Source organism: Ostrinia nubilalis, chromosome 9, assembly GCF_963855985.1.
Source record: "Ostrinia nubilalis chromosome 9, ilOstNubi1.1, whole genome shotgun sequence".
Classification (NCBI taxonomy): domain Eukaryota; kingdom Metazoa; phylum Arthropoda; class Insecta; order Lepidoptera; family Crambidae; genus Ostrinia; species Ostrinia nubilalis.
The window spans coordinates 1,868,225-1,886,014 of record NC_087096.1 but is presented as its reverse complement, the minus strand read 5'-3'; the positions used below and the strand labels follow the sequence as shown (position 1 = coordinate 1,886,014).

Here is a 17,790-nt window from a genome sequence, read left to right as displayed (position 1 = left end):
TTAGTAAATCTTCATAATATTTAAGTGCTTTCACTCGAACGAGTAGAGATACGGCCACTGAAACGTTCGAGTACGATTGTTATTGAGTATTATTAACCAACTAGCGGCCGCCCGCGACTTCGTAACCCCTTAGGGGTGAAGTTTCGTAAAATCCGTTCTTAGTGAGCACCCACGTTCTTAACGGAACCCCCATGGAAAATTTGAGATTCTTAGCACTTGTAGTTTCTGAGATTTCGTGATGAGTGAGTGCGTCAGTCAATCAGTGACCTTTCCTAAAAAAAGCTCTGAATACACTAAATTTTTCAAAATGTTTATGCAAAATCAAAAAATGATTCCCTTTGTAAAATCTATTATTTAATCACTATTTTACTGCAACAATATTTACAATGTAGAGCAGTCGATCTGCTAATAATGGCGTACGTAGCCCAAAATTTACACGTTTCGCTGTTTAGCTACTCACCCTATTACTTAGAAACAAGATAAAATCAGAACAATGTTTTCAAGTTTTCTCTCTCTCTCGCACACCTGTAACTGTTATTTGTACCTGTTCCCCCGATTCATGTAATCCAGCCACGATAAACTGTACCCCGTATTATACAGGACCCACCCAATCACAGTTTAATTCGACAATATCCCCTCATACTATCTGCAGCCATTTGCGGTTTCACCTGGAGATTGGATTTTAGAATTGTATCAGTTGGCACGGAATTTGTTGGCATTCGATTTGCGACCTTATTACGTTTAGCATAAGCGTTAGGTATTTTATGTGAACGATGTAGACAGGTTTTGCAGAATAGTGTTGTTAGAGAGAATAAGTTTATTGCCCCATTTCATATGGCAACTAAATATTGTAGGCCACTTTTAATAATACGCTCGAACTGTTTTTGAAGGTAGGTACGTATATTTTTAACAACTCTAATCTAAATAACATAATATTTTGATACTAGTGAAAAGCTTGTTACCATCTTCTTTTTTATAATTTTTTTACCAAAGGATTTTATACTTTTTGAAAGAACATTCTTAGCGACCTCATTTAAATATTTGCAACTTCAACTTTTGCATTAATATTGAATAGTATTATTCAATTTTATAGCCACAAAAATAAATTCTGGTGCCAATATAAAGTAACTGTGCCGATTTTAGCCATCATTTCTCTCAATTCAAGAAATAGCGGGGAAAATTAAAAAATGGAATGGCCGTATTTCAAAGTTGGAGGCAAGTCTTGAAGAAGTGGGCGAATGTTACTGAAAGTTGGTTCTTTATGTCCCATTTTTGGATGAACTGGTAGGAAGTTGGAATTTACGGATGTATGAAAACAATTCGTAGAGTCGTATGGTGAAACTTCAGGTTTAGAGTATCTTAATAGTTTCACCTATTACAAGGTGCTGTTTATGACTGCACATTCAAGTAGAGATAAAAATATTGTATAGAGTTATTAATTAAATATTTATACAGTTTTATTCGGCGTCCTTTGTTGTACTTATTTTGTTCCGTAACCCAAAAAATAACGTTTAAAAACATGGTTTCAAAACTCTTTTGTCTTAATTCTAGCTATTTAGTTTTTTAAAGGATACACCTGGATTTTAAAGAACTGAGGTTTCAGTTTTTGCGGATATGACATTCGTAAGTTCCTATTGGGCCATAATCATAAGGTTGTTAAAGTTCTCATAATGTTTGAAAACGGGGCTCCGATATCAGTTGCTACAATCCAGATAAAAGGAATTGTAGTTCCTTTTCATGTACATAAGGGAATAGATTAATGGTTTTTACGTCTTTTGTAGCCTTTTTTAGTACAGGATTTTCCATGTGAACGAAAAAATCCCGAGCCTCGGCAGAATTAATGTAGTCAATTTAGCCGATCAACATGTATGGAGGCCCTTCTTTTGTTATTTTCGCAGACAAAAAGGTTTTTATTAGGAGCTGTTAATTAAGTTTCTGTAAAAAAATGTTGTTCAATATAGTGAATATTGCGTGAAGCGATATTGGTGCGAAACGATATTGGTTACATTGACGTTACTGAATATTGTACATTATTAATATTGATAACGACATCTAGCGAATTGTATTTTTACCAGTTAATGGTGTTTTTTTTTCTTGTATACGCCGTCCTTTTCCAACTGATCCCAAAAAATATTATAATTATACCAAAGCATTATTAGGCCGAAGGCTCGGATTTTTAAAAGTAGGTACTCTCATGTTCTGAAACTTTTTTCTATATTCGATTTTAGAACGTAATAAATTATTAATGAGTCGATTTAGGGTCATCCCCTCCAGTGGCGAAGTACTGAAAAGGCTTGTTCAGAAAGTCGAGAGAAAAAAACTTTTCCATTATGTTCGAACTTCTGTTGTTTTGGAACAATTTACGTATAATATTCCCTCTGAAGTATTAGCTATTTTTACCGCAAAGATTATGTAGTCAAATTGGACGAGAACTTTTTTGTTCTTTACATTTTGTTCGCATAAATTAAATTTTGGACTAAACTCACCGTTTAATTTTATTAACATTATTTATCCAACATGTTTTATGTTATTTGATGGTTATTTAACAATTATCGACTCACCATTAGTGTAGGTATTTATTGCGAAATGGCTCATCTATAAGATAATTTATCGTAGTAACATTTAGCTATTAACCATTCAAGTTCTGCTTAGTTACATTAGATAGCGAAACTATATTAAACATGATATTAACAAAGTAATTAAAAGATTAATCTACAAATACTGTCCGATGATCTTACACACATTTTAACGATGATCTAGATCAGAATAAGTCAGCAGACCCTTCTCAAAATAATCTACTTGATCAGCTAGTTCAGTACCAAACTTTGCCAAGGGCAAAACGGTCATTTGATATTAAAATCGAATATTATAATATACCTTTCTGCTCACTAATTGCTAAATCCATCAACATTTGAAAACAAAGAGAAGGTATTAAACCTACTTTAATATTTAGTAGCACCTGGATTACTAATATTACTATTACTATACGATGCCGTATTAACTTTCATAGTTCTTGTTACTGTCAAGTTTTATATGGTACTAGCGACTCGCCCCGGCTTTGCACGGGTGCTAGCTAAATATACCTATAAAACTTTCTCTTGAATCTCTCTATCTATTAAAAAAACCGCATCAAAATCCGTTGTGTAGTTTAAAAGATCTAAGCATACATAGGGACAGACAGCGGAAAGCGACTTTGTTTTGTAATTTGTAGTGATGCAATATTGAATAATTTGCCTATCTACGCTATATTGAACAATCATGACGTTCACAAATCCATATTGAGACTGAGATTAATCATTATTTAATGTCACATCATTAAAAGTTCACATAATTCATTAGACCGCTTATTTCATCTTCTATTTATACAGTAAAAATCCTTCAGAGAAAACTCTTATAACAGAGCTGTCTTTTCTGAGATTTATTTTTTACAGCCTCTGAATTATTGATGCCTCTTATGAGGACTGAGGCCTATTGAATTTATATCTGTCGGTTGGCTGCCCTGTTACTGATATTGAAGAAACCTTTGGTTATTCGCCTTTGATACTTGTTGACTGAACGCTTAAGATATTGAATTCGTAATTCGTGAAGGTCGAGAATATAGTGCGTTTATGAATATAGCTTGCAATATTGTTTTCTGTTTGAGATAATAACAATGTGCTATGTAAACTCGACTTTATGGGTTTGTCTATAGCATACAACTATTTTTTTAAATTACTAAAATTCAATAAAATTCTTGGGAAATTAAGAGCGAGCTTTTGACCTGCAATACCTAAGTACTCCTAAAGTTCTCGAGTGGCGACCACGGGCTGGAAGACGTTGCGTGGGCAGGCCTCCTACTAGGTGGACCGACGATCTGGTAAAGGTCGCGGAAAGAGCCTGTATGCGGGCAGCGCAGGACCGTTCTTTGTGGAAAACCTTGGGGGAGGCCTTTGTCCAGCAGTGGACGTCATTTGACTGAAACGAACGAACAAACCTTCATTATTATTCCGTGAACGAAAAAACATAAACTTACGAACTATATCTTTTGTCAACGATTGACAACTAGGCGTTTTGCTAAAGGAATAGCTTCCGATAAAATATTCAACAAACTGCCCGGACACCTTGCCCGGAAGATATTATACGACCCGGGTCCAAAAATATTGTTTTTCACACATAAAATTTGTGTATTTTATGCTGATTTCCCTTTGCCGTGACTGTTTTATTCAATAGAGCCTCAGCTCGTTGGAATAGGTTGCACTTTTAGCATATTTTTTGGTCCTTTTTCTCCGCTTTGATCTAAAATCTAGTTTGGGACGAAAGCATTTTAGTGGACAGCAATAAAGAACCGATGAGCTTTTCGCTTTTGAAATGCTTTAAACTGCATAGGTAATAGCGCTTGCCAGTCAAGAATTCACTTTAAAAATGGCTTTAAATTATGATAATTATTATGATTAGGTATTAGTAATTTTTAAGGCACTAGAGACAGGATAAAGCGGGCACCAGCTTAATGTGAGCATCCAATCTTTACAGCTATCAAACCACAGTAATTTTATTGATTAGCTTAAAAAGTAATGATTGAAAAAATGATTTAAAAGAAGTAAGAATCAATTATATTTTAGTAAGAATCAATCTACTCATTATTTTCACACACAAACTCCTAACGATACAATTGTTTCAATAATAATATCTCCTGGTCTTAAAATAAATAAAATAAGCACTTCTAATGGTATTTCGTTAGACGCAAAAGTCAAAACACCGTAAAACATCCTCAAAGAAAAATAACCACTCTCCATACGATATAAGCATAATTTACTAGCTCTTTTGACATTATTTTCATTATGCCCGGTAATTGTATATTGCTATTCATTTATGCAGTCGTAACCGTCTCGCATAAAGTATTTTCCTTCTTATCTAACTGGCGACGTCGCCAGAAACCTTTTTAGGGGTTTTACCTATCATTGAATAGGGTCAAATAGGCTGTTATCATGCAAAAAGTTGTACAATCTACATAGACAAACAGACGAAGGATTGTTAAAATCTATTATAACAATCACGAAAATGATATTAATACATAATTTAATTTATGGTTGTCTGTAAAAAGTAACCGACTTGTAACTTCTGAAATTAGAGTTAATTAATCAAGGCAAAAATTGGTTGGTAACATCAGAACCAACCCATAGTTAAGAATAACCGACTTCAACAAAAGGATGAGGTTCTCAATTCGGTTGGATTTTTTTACATTTTTCTATTCTATCTTTTGGTAATAATCTTACCTCTTTAAACCTTTGATCATTATCGCTATGTATTTGAATATTTTTATTCCGACTTCTTTTATTTTTGGGTGCATACTATCTGCTCTCTCTTCGGTTTCCAAACTGTAAGATCACCTAAATTGTATTATTTCAACATGTTGATCTTTTTATGATAAAAAGACTACTTATTCCCATCTCTCGTTCCCACCGCTGCTCTGCAGGACCTACAGCTCGATCGCCAATAAAAAACCAAACCAGCGAAGGTCAAGTTTCTTGTGATTAGTGGAAATAACTACAGTAAAGTGCGCTTAATCTATTTATAACTATTATTTTACATAGTATTTTGCCTTATGAATGAGGTCGTCCAGATACCGGTCCAACCTTCGCCATGACAGATATAACAAACATAATACCCGGTCCGCGACGCTAAGTGGTTGTAAAAGAACCTTTATATTTTTATTGCTTTGGTTTTACAACAAATCTGCTAGTTTATGTTATGGCAAGGACACATTTTGATTAAGATCATAATTAAAGACAAACAACATTATCATTATAATATTCTTCAAGTAATAAATTGTAGTTGTAATATTATAAATGCAAAAGTATCTGCCTGTGTTCCACTTTCACTCCTAAACCAATGAACCAATTTTGATTAAACTTCGTACAGAGATAGTTTAAGTCTCGGGAAGGGATATAGGATAGTTTTTATCCCGGGTTTTAAAACAGGGATGCACGCGATAAAGCTTTTCTGTGACAGATAAAATTGCACGCGGGCAAAAGCTAGGGTATAATAATATAAAAGTATTATGGTCTGTTACATTTTTACGTTTGAACTGCTAAATAGATTTTAATGAAACTTGGTATAAACTTAGTGTAAGAGCCAGGAAGAACATGAGAAGTTTTACCGCTGTTTTTGAAAGGGGGATGAAACGGGACATGCTGTAAAGTTTTCTTTGAAAGAGCGGAATTCACAGACTTGATTAATTAAATAGTCTTAACTGTAACTCTACATTTTAAACCTTAACCATCTGGAAGTATAAGAAACTTTGCACAGCCCGGATAAAGTATAAATTGAATCCCCCACAAAGGCATGTGAATTGCCTAATAAAATACAATTTTCAGGCAAACTCAAATAAAACGCCGTTCCTTCGCGCAAAACTTCGAATATTACTCAAGAACAATAATATATTAACAGGTGCCAAGAAACTTGGGCCATTGATTGTAATTTAACTAACTTTTCATATTAGTCAAAGTCAAAGTCAAAATTTCTTTATTTGTTTAGACTAATAAATAGTTCTTACAAATCGTCATTTTGCTCTTAAGGAGCCTCTACATGTCTCATAATCTTTTTATCTTTTCTTTTTTTTTTTTCTTTTTTTTTTTCTTTCTTCTTTTTTTTTCCATTTCTTAAGTTGGGATGTTTAATTGAATTTTTTAAGAGAATATGGGGTAGCTGTTCATTTATTTTAACTGTTAAACAATCTCAGCTATAAGTTGAGACATCATGTAGGACATCATCATCATCATCATTTCAGCCATAGGACGTCCACTGCTGAACATAGGCCTCCCCTAATGCTTTCCACGTTGATCGATTGGTAGCGGCCTGCGTCCAGCGCTTTCCTGCTACCTTTATGATGTCGTCGGTCCACCTTGTAGGTGGACGTCCCACGCTGCGTTTTCCGGTACGCGGCCTCCATTCCAGAACCTAACATAATGTTTGTTCAACAATGAAGATTTTATAAGCAACGTGAACATTAAGGAAAATGGTTCGTAGTATATTTGGACATACAAACTGTTTTCCTTTTCAGGAATGAGGGCAAACGTGACTTATCATAGTTTACACAACACCATCGTTTATTATGGTTAAGGACTGTTATTCATAGTTTAGCTTACCATGAAATATAATTAGCCTCCACGTGAAAGGTTCTGAATTTACTGTATGTTTTAGTACATATTTAGTAGTTGTCTACTTAACCTTTCTTTAGAAAATTAGAAAATCAAATATTATGTAGGTAATGATATTTCCATCAAAAACATCACGGTTTCCGAGAAAAAAGCACCAATAATCGTAATACATAAAAAAATTTGGCTCCTAATAAAGAAACGTGATAAAATTATTTCCAACGTTTAGTCCGCGACCACTTCACGTGCGCACATTACCGCGAGCGAAGTGAATACTCCAACGAGTTTTTCCCTCACTAATGATCCCGTTCTTTGTTACAGGATGCGGGAGTATGTGGAAGAAAACGAGAAAAACGATCCACTCATACACGCCCCCGACAAGAAAAACAACCCTTGGGCCGAAAAAGGGAAATGCATCATCATGTAATATTATTAAAAGTATGTAAAAAAATATCACCAAATTCTAAAATGATTTCTTCAGGCGATAACGGGAAAGAACGGCATGTCTGGTCTATAATATCATCCACAAAATTGGTGTTGCTCAAGACAGACAAAGTTTGCAAGATATACAAGTTTTGGACAAGCTATAAAGAAACGAAACTGCCAGACAATATAAAGAACATAGAAATGTAGTTCAACATATTCCATCTGACATCATGGTAACGGTAGCGAAGCCAAAACTTAAGTCGCTTTAGTTGATTACGTTATTTAGTTTTTTTGTTCCCAAACAAATCTAGTCCTTTTGTTCAGTGACGTTGTAAAGAATGTACATTTTGACTGTGCGAGACGCAAGGATGTACTTATGAATGTTTTGTTGAAACGTTAAAAATGATTGTAAATACGTTAAATTTTGTATTTCTAGTAATAAAATGTTCGGACACGAATCTATCGGTAGTTGTAACCGAAAGTAAATATTGGAAGTAAAAATTGTAATGAAACAATGTAAAGTATTATAATTTGAACAACGTATGTTAAAATCAGATTTAAACATTTATATTTTAACGTTTGTTTTGATATTGTCTTGAGAATTGCCGGAAATTGGGTACATTTAGATTTTTGGATTGAAATAAAGTTACAAAATGTAACAAGAGAACCCAAGCAGTTCCATACAAAACAAAGCAACTTCCTTTTTCATTTTTGTATGGAGTTGATTTGGATTCTGTCCTGGACCAACCGAAACCTGCTCAATATGATTCTGCTGATTCAGTTGGTCCGGCGCAATAATAAAATTGTAGCTTTTATTTTCTTGGCACAGGGGAGAGTTTTGCCATCTGAAATTAGTTTAAAATTGTACATTGAATGTGAAGATTCTTAGAGCTCAAGGATCTACGCGTTTGACGATATTATAATTAAACTATAGGGTTAAATCGCAATCACAACTTAACATCTATTTGCTGAGTCACGGAATGATGAGGTTCGGATATTATTGGCAATAAAAGGAATGAGGGACGATAAGGTCGGTGGTGTTAAAGTAGTCGAAGAAAGTAAATTTAAGGTAAATTGAACGATAAAATTGTGAAATAACATAATCTTGTTCGAAACCAAAGTAATTGTTAAGGAGGTTTAGGATACTTTTTTATGAACACAGGTACATTCCGCAGTGCCATTATCTAGTAATGCTTCTATAAAATATCTCTTAGCGATCTTCTATACTCCAGTTTTATCATATTTATACTCCTCTGCCTCATCCCTTCTCTGTCTATTGTTTCCGCATTACCGCCTTCAACCACATCTTCTATGGTTTCATTAACCCCTCACCCGGCATTAAACATTATAAGTAATTAAAATCAACTATCAAGTTTAAATCTAGCACTTGATTAGCTTAATATAATTCAAAATTAAATTGAAAATTTTACCTAAGTCATTCAAAGTTTACTTATTAAAGCAAACTATCGTAGTTTCCAAATAAACTTCTTCTAAATTATATCTAAGAATTCTTGGATTGGAAGCTGAAACTTTTCTGCGTTGATGCGAATTCTCTGTTGGAGTATTAAAATTTCAACGGATTCACGTCGTCGCTGTAAAGTTTGAGACATCTGAGCCTGAGTAGCGCTATTAATCTAACATTCCATTAAAAGGATTGCCTTTAATCCTAATTTTGAATAAAATAGTAAAAAAATAAACTTACGCACTGTAGATAATTATAGATTAAAATAAAATCTAACTTTAAACTTAAACATTTCTAAAACTTAAAAAAAATACCTTCCCCTTACCATATCTAGACTTGAAGTATGGAAAATCATTCTGGCTGTGAATATACTTCCCCTTTGTTTAGAGAATTCTCCACGGTCGTAAGCGTCGCCAGTTTTCTATCTATATGGATGACATGCTATTACCGACAATAAATCATGCAGACCATTTTCATACGAGTTGGAGCTTGCGCTATAGTATCGTTTGCATCGCTCTTAACATAGGGAACTTATGTCAATTCCTTATACGTACTTTTCTACGTTACATCTTCTCACATGCCATTACCATCTTCCTCTTCTCTCCGCTCTATATCTGTTTCCATATCTCCACCACAATTCAGTTCCACATTAAACCTATCCTTTTTAGTAATAAATAGTTATAAATTAGGAAACATAGCGATTAATTCGTAGCGTTACTTAAAAATAAGAAACAAGAATCAAAGTTGTTTGTTAATCTATATGATAAAATTGCAATTCAGAGAATTAACCTTAGATGATAATAAATAAAATGGAGTAATTGTTTATTTAAAATGAAGTAGATGATAATTAGGGACCTCGGTCGAGGTTCGGTGGCAAAGCTCTCCCTTGAAAACTTTTCAATTTGAAAGTTTCCGGCGATTTCCGGGGCAATCCTTTATTATGTTAAGTTTTTCGTTTAAGTTATTGCGTTTTTATGTTAAGTTGTGTGAAACCAAAGATTGTGTATTTCCTTGACACGAATGTATTGTCTTGAAGTGTATCGAGCGGGGGTAAAACTGTTTTAACGTATAAAACCTAGCGTTTAGACAACACCACGTTTTACTCCACCCTCATATTTTACTATAAGATAAGAATTAACTTAAAACAGTAATTTTTAATGGATTAATCTGAAATTTAATAAATAGCTAAGGGTGATATTGGAAATGATTTTTTTAGAATCAACATAGGTTAAGGTATCGTATGTTATTATAATTATGTAATCAGTAATCACTGAAATAAATGAAAATCTGTAATATTTTGTTGTTTCAATAATCCGAATGACTTTGAAGAAATATCAGAAATACATATCTGAGGGCTTAGTGTGAGTGTACACTGTACATCAAACGTCGTCACTAGTGAGCGTATAAAAAAATACATTAAATGTATGAGGCGACCACCCGACCATATGACCAGAAAAGTGCTAGACATCCAAACTAAGCCCCGCGGACGAGGAAGACCCCGAATTACATGGATGTCCGTAATCAATAACGACCTCAAAGAAGCCCAAGTTAACAGTAAGACAACCCAGGACCGAGCCGCCTGGAGACGCATGACGCGGAGGGCCAACCCCAAATAAAATAGGAATGGGCCAGGCAAAGTAGTAGTAGTATGATGGATTGTACAGCGCCCCTAGCGGAAACTTTCAAGAACTAAAATTTTTATATACTTTTTAACGCGCTCACTAGTGAGGAGGTTTGATGTAAACTCACACTAAGCCCTCTGAACAATCTTATAAGATGAAAATATTGTAATTTAATGCAGTTTAAGGCAAAACTTACCTGCCCAGCTAATCAGTAAATGCCTGTTGACTCTTTCCTAAGTTAATAAGAATAAGATGGAAGGCATCTCTACTATGATTACCTGCTAACACAGAAGTAGATGGATCACAGTGCTGGCAGATTCCACCAAAGTTAGATACAAACCTAATTAGGTACCTAATGATAGGTAGCTGGTCCATAATACAATAATCGGAAATGAACAATCTGGCAAGAAGGTACTTGCTAGAGGCTAGAGTGGTAAAAAAATAGTAAGAGCTTTCTTTCTTTGTATGTGTTTTTTTTTTCGGGGGAGGCCTATACCACGTCCAGCAATGAACTGAAATTGGCCTCCGAAAACTCCGCCTATTTAAATAGTCTATACAAACAAAGAAAATAGATTTTGACTCTGATAGCAGCGACCCAAAGCGTGTTTTGGCCTCCGTTATTTGCTTCGGTGCGGTTTACATCGCCTGCCCAGCTTGCGAAGATCCGCGTCCACCACATCACACCAGGTAAGTAGGTAAGCACATGATGTAGGTAAAGTAGAGTGATAGTAGTCATTCGACTGGCAAGCAGTGAAAGGTCGCGGGTTCGATTCCCACATAGGAAATTTCCACAGTTGCACTGTCTAACTTTAACAAACGTCAAAACCGGTGTTTTTGTATAGAGTTTGATAGACCGTAATTATTACGGTTGAAGTAAAGTGGTACAACTGTGCCTTAATAAACTTAAAAGAATTAATATCTTACTGCCTGGAATTTAACATCAAAAGCCACGATAGCCGAACGGTGAAGGGGTTGGACTGGTCGACTCGAGATCCGAGGAACGCGGATTCGAATCCCACCGCCGCTCAACTATTGTCAAAAATACAAAGGTTTTGATGTTAAATTTCTATAAAACAAAGGTTTTATAGGCAACAATAGGGATTTCAGTAAGACTCACTAAATAGAGGTAAAAGCCTTTTATTCCTTGAATATTCCTCCAAAATTGACGCCAGCTTAACTTTGATCTTTTATTAACAAGGCAAAATGTCCATTAAATTTATTTGCATTGAGTTTAAAGTAGGTAAGCCTTCTGTAATCTGCTTTGATAGCCTTAACAGATTGTTAAAAGAATCTAGAAAATATTAACAGTACATTTCACACTTTTCTAGATCAATTAGCCAAAAACGAAGATTATGAGAACAAGTAATAACGGTAGACAAATATTAATAAATACATTGTATTAGTCTGTCAAACCCATTTAAGTTGTTCTACTAATATAGGTTTCTAAGATCATTGTTACTAACCCTGCCACGATAGCCGAACGGTGAAGGGGTCGGGCTGGCTGACTCGTGATCCGGGGAACGCGGGTTCGGTCCCTGCCGCCGCTCGACTATAAATTGTGGTGAGCTCACTTGTGATACAAGCGGCGAGTACGAGGCCCTGCTTTCCATTTCGGACGGTACAGACATGTACCGGGCCGGTTCTCCCCTATCCGTCCCCCGGACACGGCCTGAGCCGAGGTCCGAGCCTACCGTGGCGCCCTCAGGCCGCGTCCGTAGTCCCCTCGATCGGGCCCACTAGAGTGAGCCTGCCGTAGGCTGGACTTTGGTCCAACACCGCGGTGGGCAACCCTCTAGTTGGATCCGCCACTGATCGGGCGCCTTCTGCGCTCTAACTAAAATATGGCATTATCTGATACTTTACTTTTTATCATTTTATTATACGAATACGAATATTTTTACTATGAAATAAAAGAGTAAGAAAAGCACAGTTAAGTGGTTTTTAAGCGACAATAAGCCTGTCTTAATAAACTTTGTCTATTTGAAATATAAACTACTAAAAACATCTCTCCAACGCCATCCCAGTAATAAGGACATCTCGACGATCTCGTAAAGGATTGAAAAACCCGAAATGAGCAGTCATTTCTCCAGCCATCAATATGGATTTGCCCCAAAACGTTGTTTACCCGGCCCGGGATAAATGTATGGGAGTTATTGAATTAGCCCCGGATATTGGCACGATTTATTACTGTCGGTTAGTGTTGCCGATCGGTAGTCGACTATCGATTATTAATCGATAGTCTATCGATAGCCAAACTATCGCAAGACTATCGATTGGCCTATCGATAGTATCGATACTGTCGATACTATCGATACTCTCGATAGCTCAAAACGAGGCAATACTATTGAATATATGCAATACTATCGATACTATTCACGAGCAACAATGCTATCGATACTATCGATGGTATTGTTGCTCGTGAATAATAAACTATTGATAGTATCGATAGTATTGTTGCTAGTACTATCGATACTATCGATAGTATTGCACATATTCAATAGTATTGCCTCGTTTTGAGGCCTATCTACCTTTGAGGCTATCGATAGGCCAATCGATAGATAAGACTTTTTCAGATGAAAACTATCGATAGTTTTTCTGTCGATAGTTCGGCAACACTACTGTCGGTCTGGAACGTATCGTGAGATGGCGTTTTTGAAAACTTTCAGGCTGATGCTGGTTGGGTATGTTGAATCAATGGACGAGTTAGTTAATTAATCAGGGGGTTACTGAAAACCCTTTGAGAATAAGTGTGAAAGTATTATTATAAAAAACTAGCTTTTTCCCGCGGCTCACCCGCGTGAAATTTAGTTTGTCACATATCGTCATAAATTATAGCCAGATATGTTATTCTGGGTTATAAAGAATAACACTTTAAAGTTTCATGAAAATCCGTTCAGTAGTTTTTGCGTGAAAGAGTAACAAACATCCATCCAGACATCCAGACATCCAAACTTTCGCATTTATTCCAGACAATAAGTTACAAAATGTGACAGTTGTTTCTGAAATCGCTTCCGATGTTTTTTATAAGTATGCAGTTCCTTCGCTTCGTGAAGCGATTTCGAAATTACATTATTATACTAAAACGTTTATTTTTATTTGTATAGAGAACAATAGTGTCTAGACAAACCTCAAGAGGATTTAAGACACTATTTAAATCAAAGATGTAATGGCTAAAATTAAATAATGTAATAATAAATAAATAAATAATATTGTCACGTATTGTAATTTGTCTAAGGTCGAATTAAAAATCTAGATTCAATTTCTAAAACAAACATAGCGAATCACTTTGTGTATATTCCTAGTATAGATAATATCATAATGTTCCCAGATTAGCAAGGACTCTTTTGGTAAAAATGTATGTAAAAATGTACCCAACTTCCAAATTAAAGCAAAAAGCTTAACGAAATTGAACAAGTACATATTCATTTTAACCAAGACGCGAAATTTCATAACACAAGGAAATTAGTATAAACTCCATCGCAAAATAAGGCGCTCTCTAATTTCCTGACTACGAAATTCCTCTTGACTTTATAATGCCACGTAAATATGCCTTGAAACATATATGACTGAATTATAACTTGTTAAAGACGTGATGAACACGCCGACTTAAATATTAAATACGTTATAAGATACACAAGCCTTTGAAATGTTGAAGAAATTAATAAGAATCGAATAATGTACATTACAGTCAATGGCATAATCAAGCTGCGCGTCTTGTATAATGTTAATTAAGAATTTAGGTTCTATGCATTTTGCAAAAAGTGCATAAAATTGTTTGAAGTGCTATTAACCATATTTACCTATACGTATAAATAATAATACTTCTTCCCATGGCTTTGCTGACTAAATAATAGTGTTTTCACAATAAGTAGATACCTACTTAGAATGGAAATTGTAAATTAACAACATAAGTACTTTATTATTCAAGCAACAGTACCTAAGCCCTATAAAAACAGATTTAAAAAAAAACCCTCTTTCGGTAATCATCTTTGGTAGCTTACCTACGCTAAGTAGGTATCATTCACCACACGACTGATGCTTTTGTTATTAATATATTAGAGTTAAAGGTATTATTAATTGAGTTTGCTATGGATTACAGGTACAGGTAGGTCCTTGTACACAAGAAGTCTGATTTCTAGTTAGCTGAAACTAGAAGTAAACTAGAAGCTTTTCCTGCTAACAGCGTTGTAGTCCGGGTCATTTGCTAATCCTTAAATCCGGCCGAGTCCGCTCCAACACCAGTTCGCACCAGTTACAGCCGGTTATGCCCGTCTTTATCCGGTTTTACGATGCCCAGAACACCGCTTACGTCACGACATTGTGGTTTATTAGATCCAAGTTCTAGGTTTTAACTAATTTTATGAGCAGATTACCATGAAACGAGTTTTATAATGTCTTGCTTAAGTTTTAAGTTAAGATGATAATAAAAAGTAAAGTACTTACCTAAATCAGTATGTTTAATTATTTATACAAAATAATTGCTCCACTTCATCATCATCATCATCATCATCTCAGCCTTAGGACGGCCACTGCTGAACATAGGCCTCCCCCAATGCTTTCCAAGTTGCCCGGTTGGTAGCGGCCTGCATCCAGCACCCTCCTTTGATGTCGTCGGTCCACCTTGAGGGTGGACGTCACACGCTGCATTTTTCGGTATGCAGCCTCCACTCCAGAACGTTGCTGCCCCATCGACCGTCAGTTCGACTTATAAAAAAAATATTGTTATCTACTTTATCACATTTAGTTAATTTCGTTTCCCTTCTTAAAGCCAATTTTGTTTCACTTTCCTTATGTGTATTCCGTGTAGCTAATTTACCCACCTTAATTATTCATTAAAAAAATCAGCCTAAAACGGTGAAAACGTACCTAAATAAAAGAACTATTCCGCTACAAATGGTGTGAAAATTCGTGCCTAAATTAATAACTTGGCAAGAGCAGTTTAAAACGCCCTTTTGAGCGAGCTGACTTTCATTTAATATTCTATTTCATATGTCAGCCTATAAATATTCCAGAGTGAAAAGTTTGTCTGAGATAGTCCTAGAGATTAAACAACCTTATTGAGATTACTTTAAGGTCGAAAATAGAGGTCTTGGAGACCTTGGAGACTGGAGCTCCCGAATCAGAAAGTTTTATTCATGAGGACCTGTGAGGATGCATGTAGGAATAAAAATCACCAATGAAGTTTCAGCTGAAGTGTTTAAACTATTTGGTTTGAAGTTCTGAACTGATACTTAAATATAAAGTAACTAGCTGACCCGAACCTCATACCGCGTAATTTTCATCAGAAATATATAATATATAAAGCTCGTCTATATCTATAAAAGCGAAAGGTCACTGATTGACTGACTCACTCACTCATCACGAAATCTCAGAAACTACAAGTGCTAGGAGTCTCAAATTTTGCATGGGAGTTCCTTTTAGAACGTAGGTGCTCATTAAGACGTGATTTTGGCAAACTCAACTCCCAAGGGGGTAAAACGGGATCCACGCGTACGAAGTCGCGGGCGGCCGCTAGTAATGTAATATTATAATCTCACTAATAAGTGTCCTTAGTGGGATTCAAACACGCAACACAGCTGGCATTGTAATCCTGTTGGAAAGTCACCAGGTCAGGTGGGTGTCAATCAATCACCCTGAGTTTGGCAGTTATTCTTGTTGCAATCCATAATATTGTCAATCTGACTTAAAATTTAAACGAAACTTCAATCTAAATAACCATGTTTAAATAAATAAAACTTTCGTTCACGTATTTTCTGACTAAAATATTTTAGAGTTCTCTAAAATAACTTTTATTTAAGTGTTAACGCCTGATAAAACAACATAGCAGCGTTTCACGCTACTTGCATTTGGCTTTAGAAATATTTGCAGGAGAATTTCGTCGCCTCTTTTCGTCTAGAGCGATTTGTGGTGTGTACTGAAAAATAAAGGTGACAGAGTTATTTTAAAGAGGTAGACAATGAAAATGGGAAAATTGTGAACAATGCAGGCAATGAAAATGTATCCTGTAGGTCATGGGTAAATTCTTTATAGTGATATTAACAGAACATAATAAGTACCTAACTTTCTAAAGGTTTACGACATTGTAAAGGTAGCAGGGAAGCGCTGGACGCAGGCCGCTACCAATCGATCAACGTGGAAAGCATTAGGGGAGGCCTATGTTCAGCAGTGGACGTCCTATGACTGAAATGATGATGATGATGAATAAGTAACTTCCCAGAGTTTTTTAAATGAAACCTCTGCTTAGCTATTAGTCCGTCGAAATTGTGAAATTTATCGTATATCTTGATATTTTCAGTGTTATGTAGGTTTTCAGGTCGGAACCAGTGTGCTTACCATGAGTTTACGTTAGGTGTGCTCGGTAGCGAGTACGTCAAAAAATCTATGAAGATTTAATTTCTTGAAAGTCGCCGCTAGGGGCGCTGCACAATAATGTCATACATTTTCATGTCATTTAGTTACGCAGTCGCTAGTGAGCACACCTAACGTAAACTCATGGTGGTAAGCACACAGAAGTCATGAGAATGTATACCTAGTTAAATACGAAAATAGTTTTCGAAAACGTTTTCTAACTTACCTATACTTTAGTCATTCATTTATTCTTATATTAATATTCATTTATTCATTCGTCGATACTTTAGAGTATCGACGAATGAATACTTAAGTAAATACTACCTAGTCGTGTATAAAACCTAGTTTAACTGCAAAAAAAGATACTAGCAACTGGAGACAGCACTAGAATACTAAGTAAATTAAATGGAATAAAATTCCACTAACTCGATCCGTTCATTCTCAGTGCAGTGGGAATCTAATAAACAGGGGAAAGCTGAAATTTTATCAGGTTGCCGACTGTCTGCTAGAACCAGAGAAGCGATTTCGATCCCTAGACAACCATCAACACGTGATCGCTGTAGAATCCTTGCTGTTATAACAGAGATTGATAGAGTGGGCTCCTAATAATTTAATGGTATCATTTTTGGACTAAATATTCTTTAAACTTTTTTTTTGCAGTTAATTATTTCAATATATCTTACAAGTAGGTAAGTCTGAATTAGCCATGCAAACAAATGACGTGTTTCTATCATTAAGGCTGAGTTGCACCACCGCACCACAGTTTGACCGTAGCTATAACGTTAATCGGTGATTTTTT

At 35.5% G+C, this 17,790-nt stretch overlaps 1 protein-coding gene across 2 annotated transcripts in view; it reads left to right on the top strand.

Moving 5' to 3' along the window:
• Nucleotides 1-10,316, top strand: part of LOC135074378 (guanine nucleotide-binding protein subunit gamma-e) — a 54,395-nt gene extending 44,079 nt beyond the window's left edge. For both annotated transcript variants that reach the window (XM_063968647.1, XM_063968646.1), the window contains exon 4: nt 7,455-10,316. In XM_063968647.1, the coding sequence (XP_063824717.1) occupies nt 7,455-7,560 (106 nt within the window). In that variant the 3' untranslated portion in view covers nt 7,561-10,316. The remainder of the gene's footprint in view (nt 1-7,454) is intronic.
• The last annotated feature ends 7,474 nt before the right edge of the window (nt 10,317-17,790 follow it).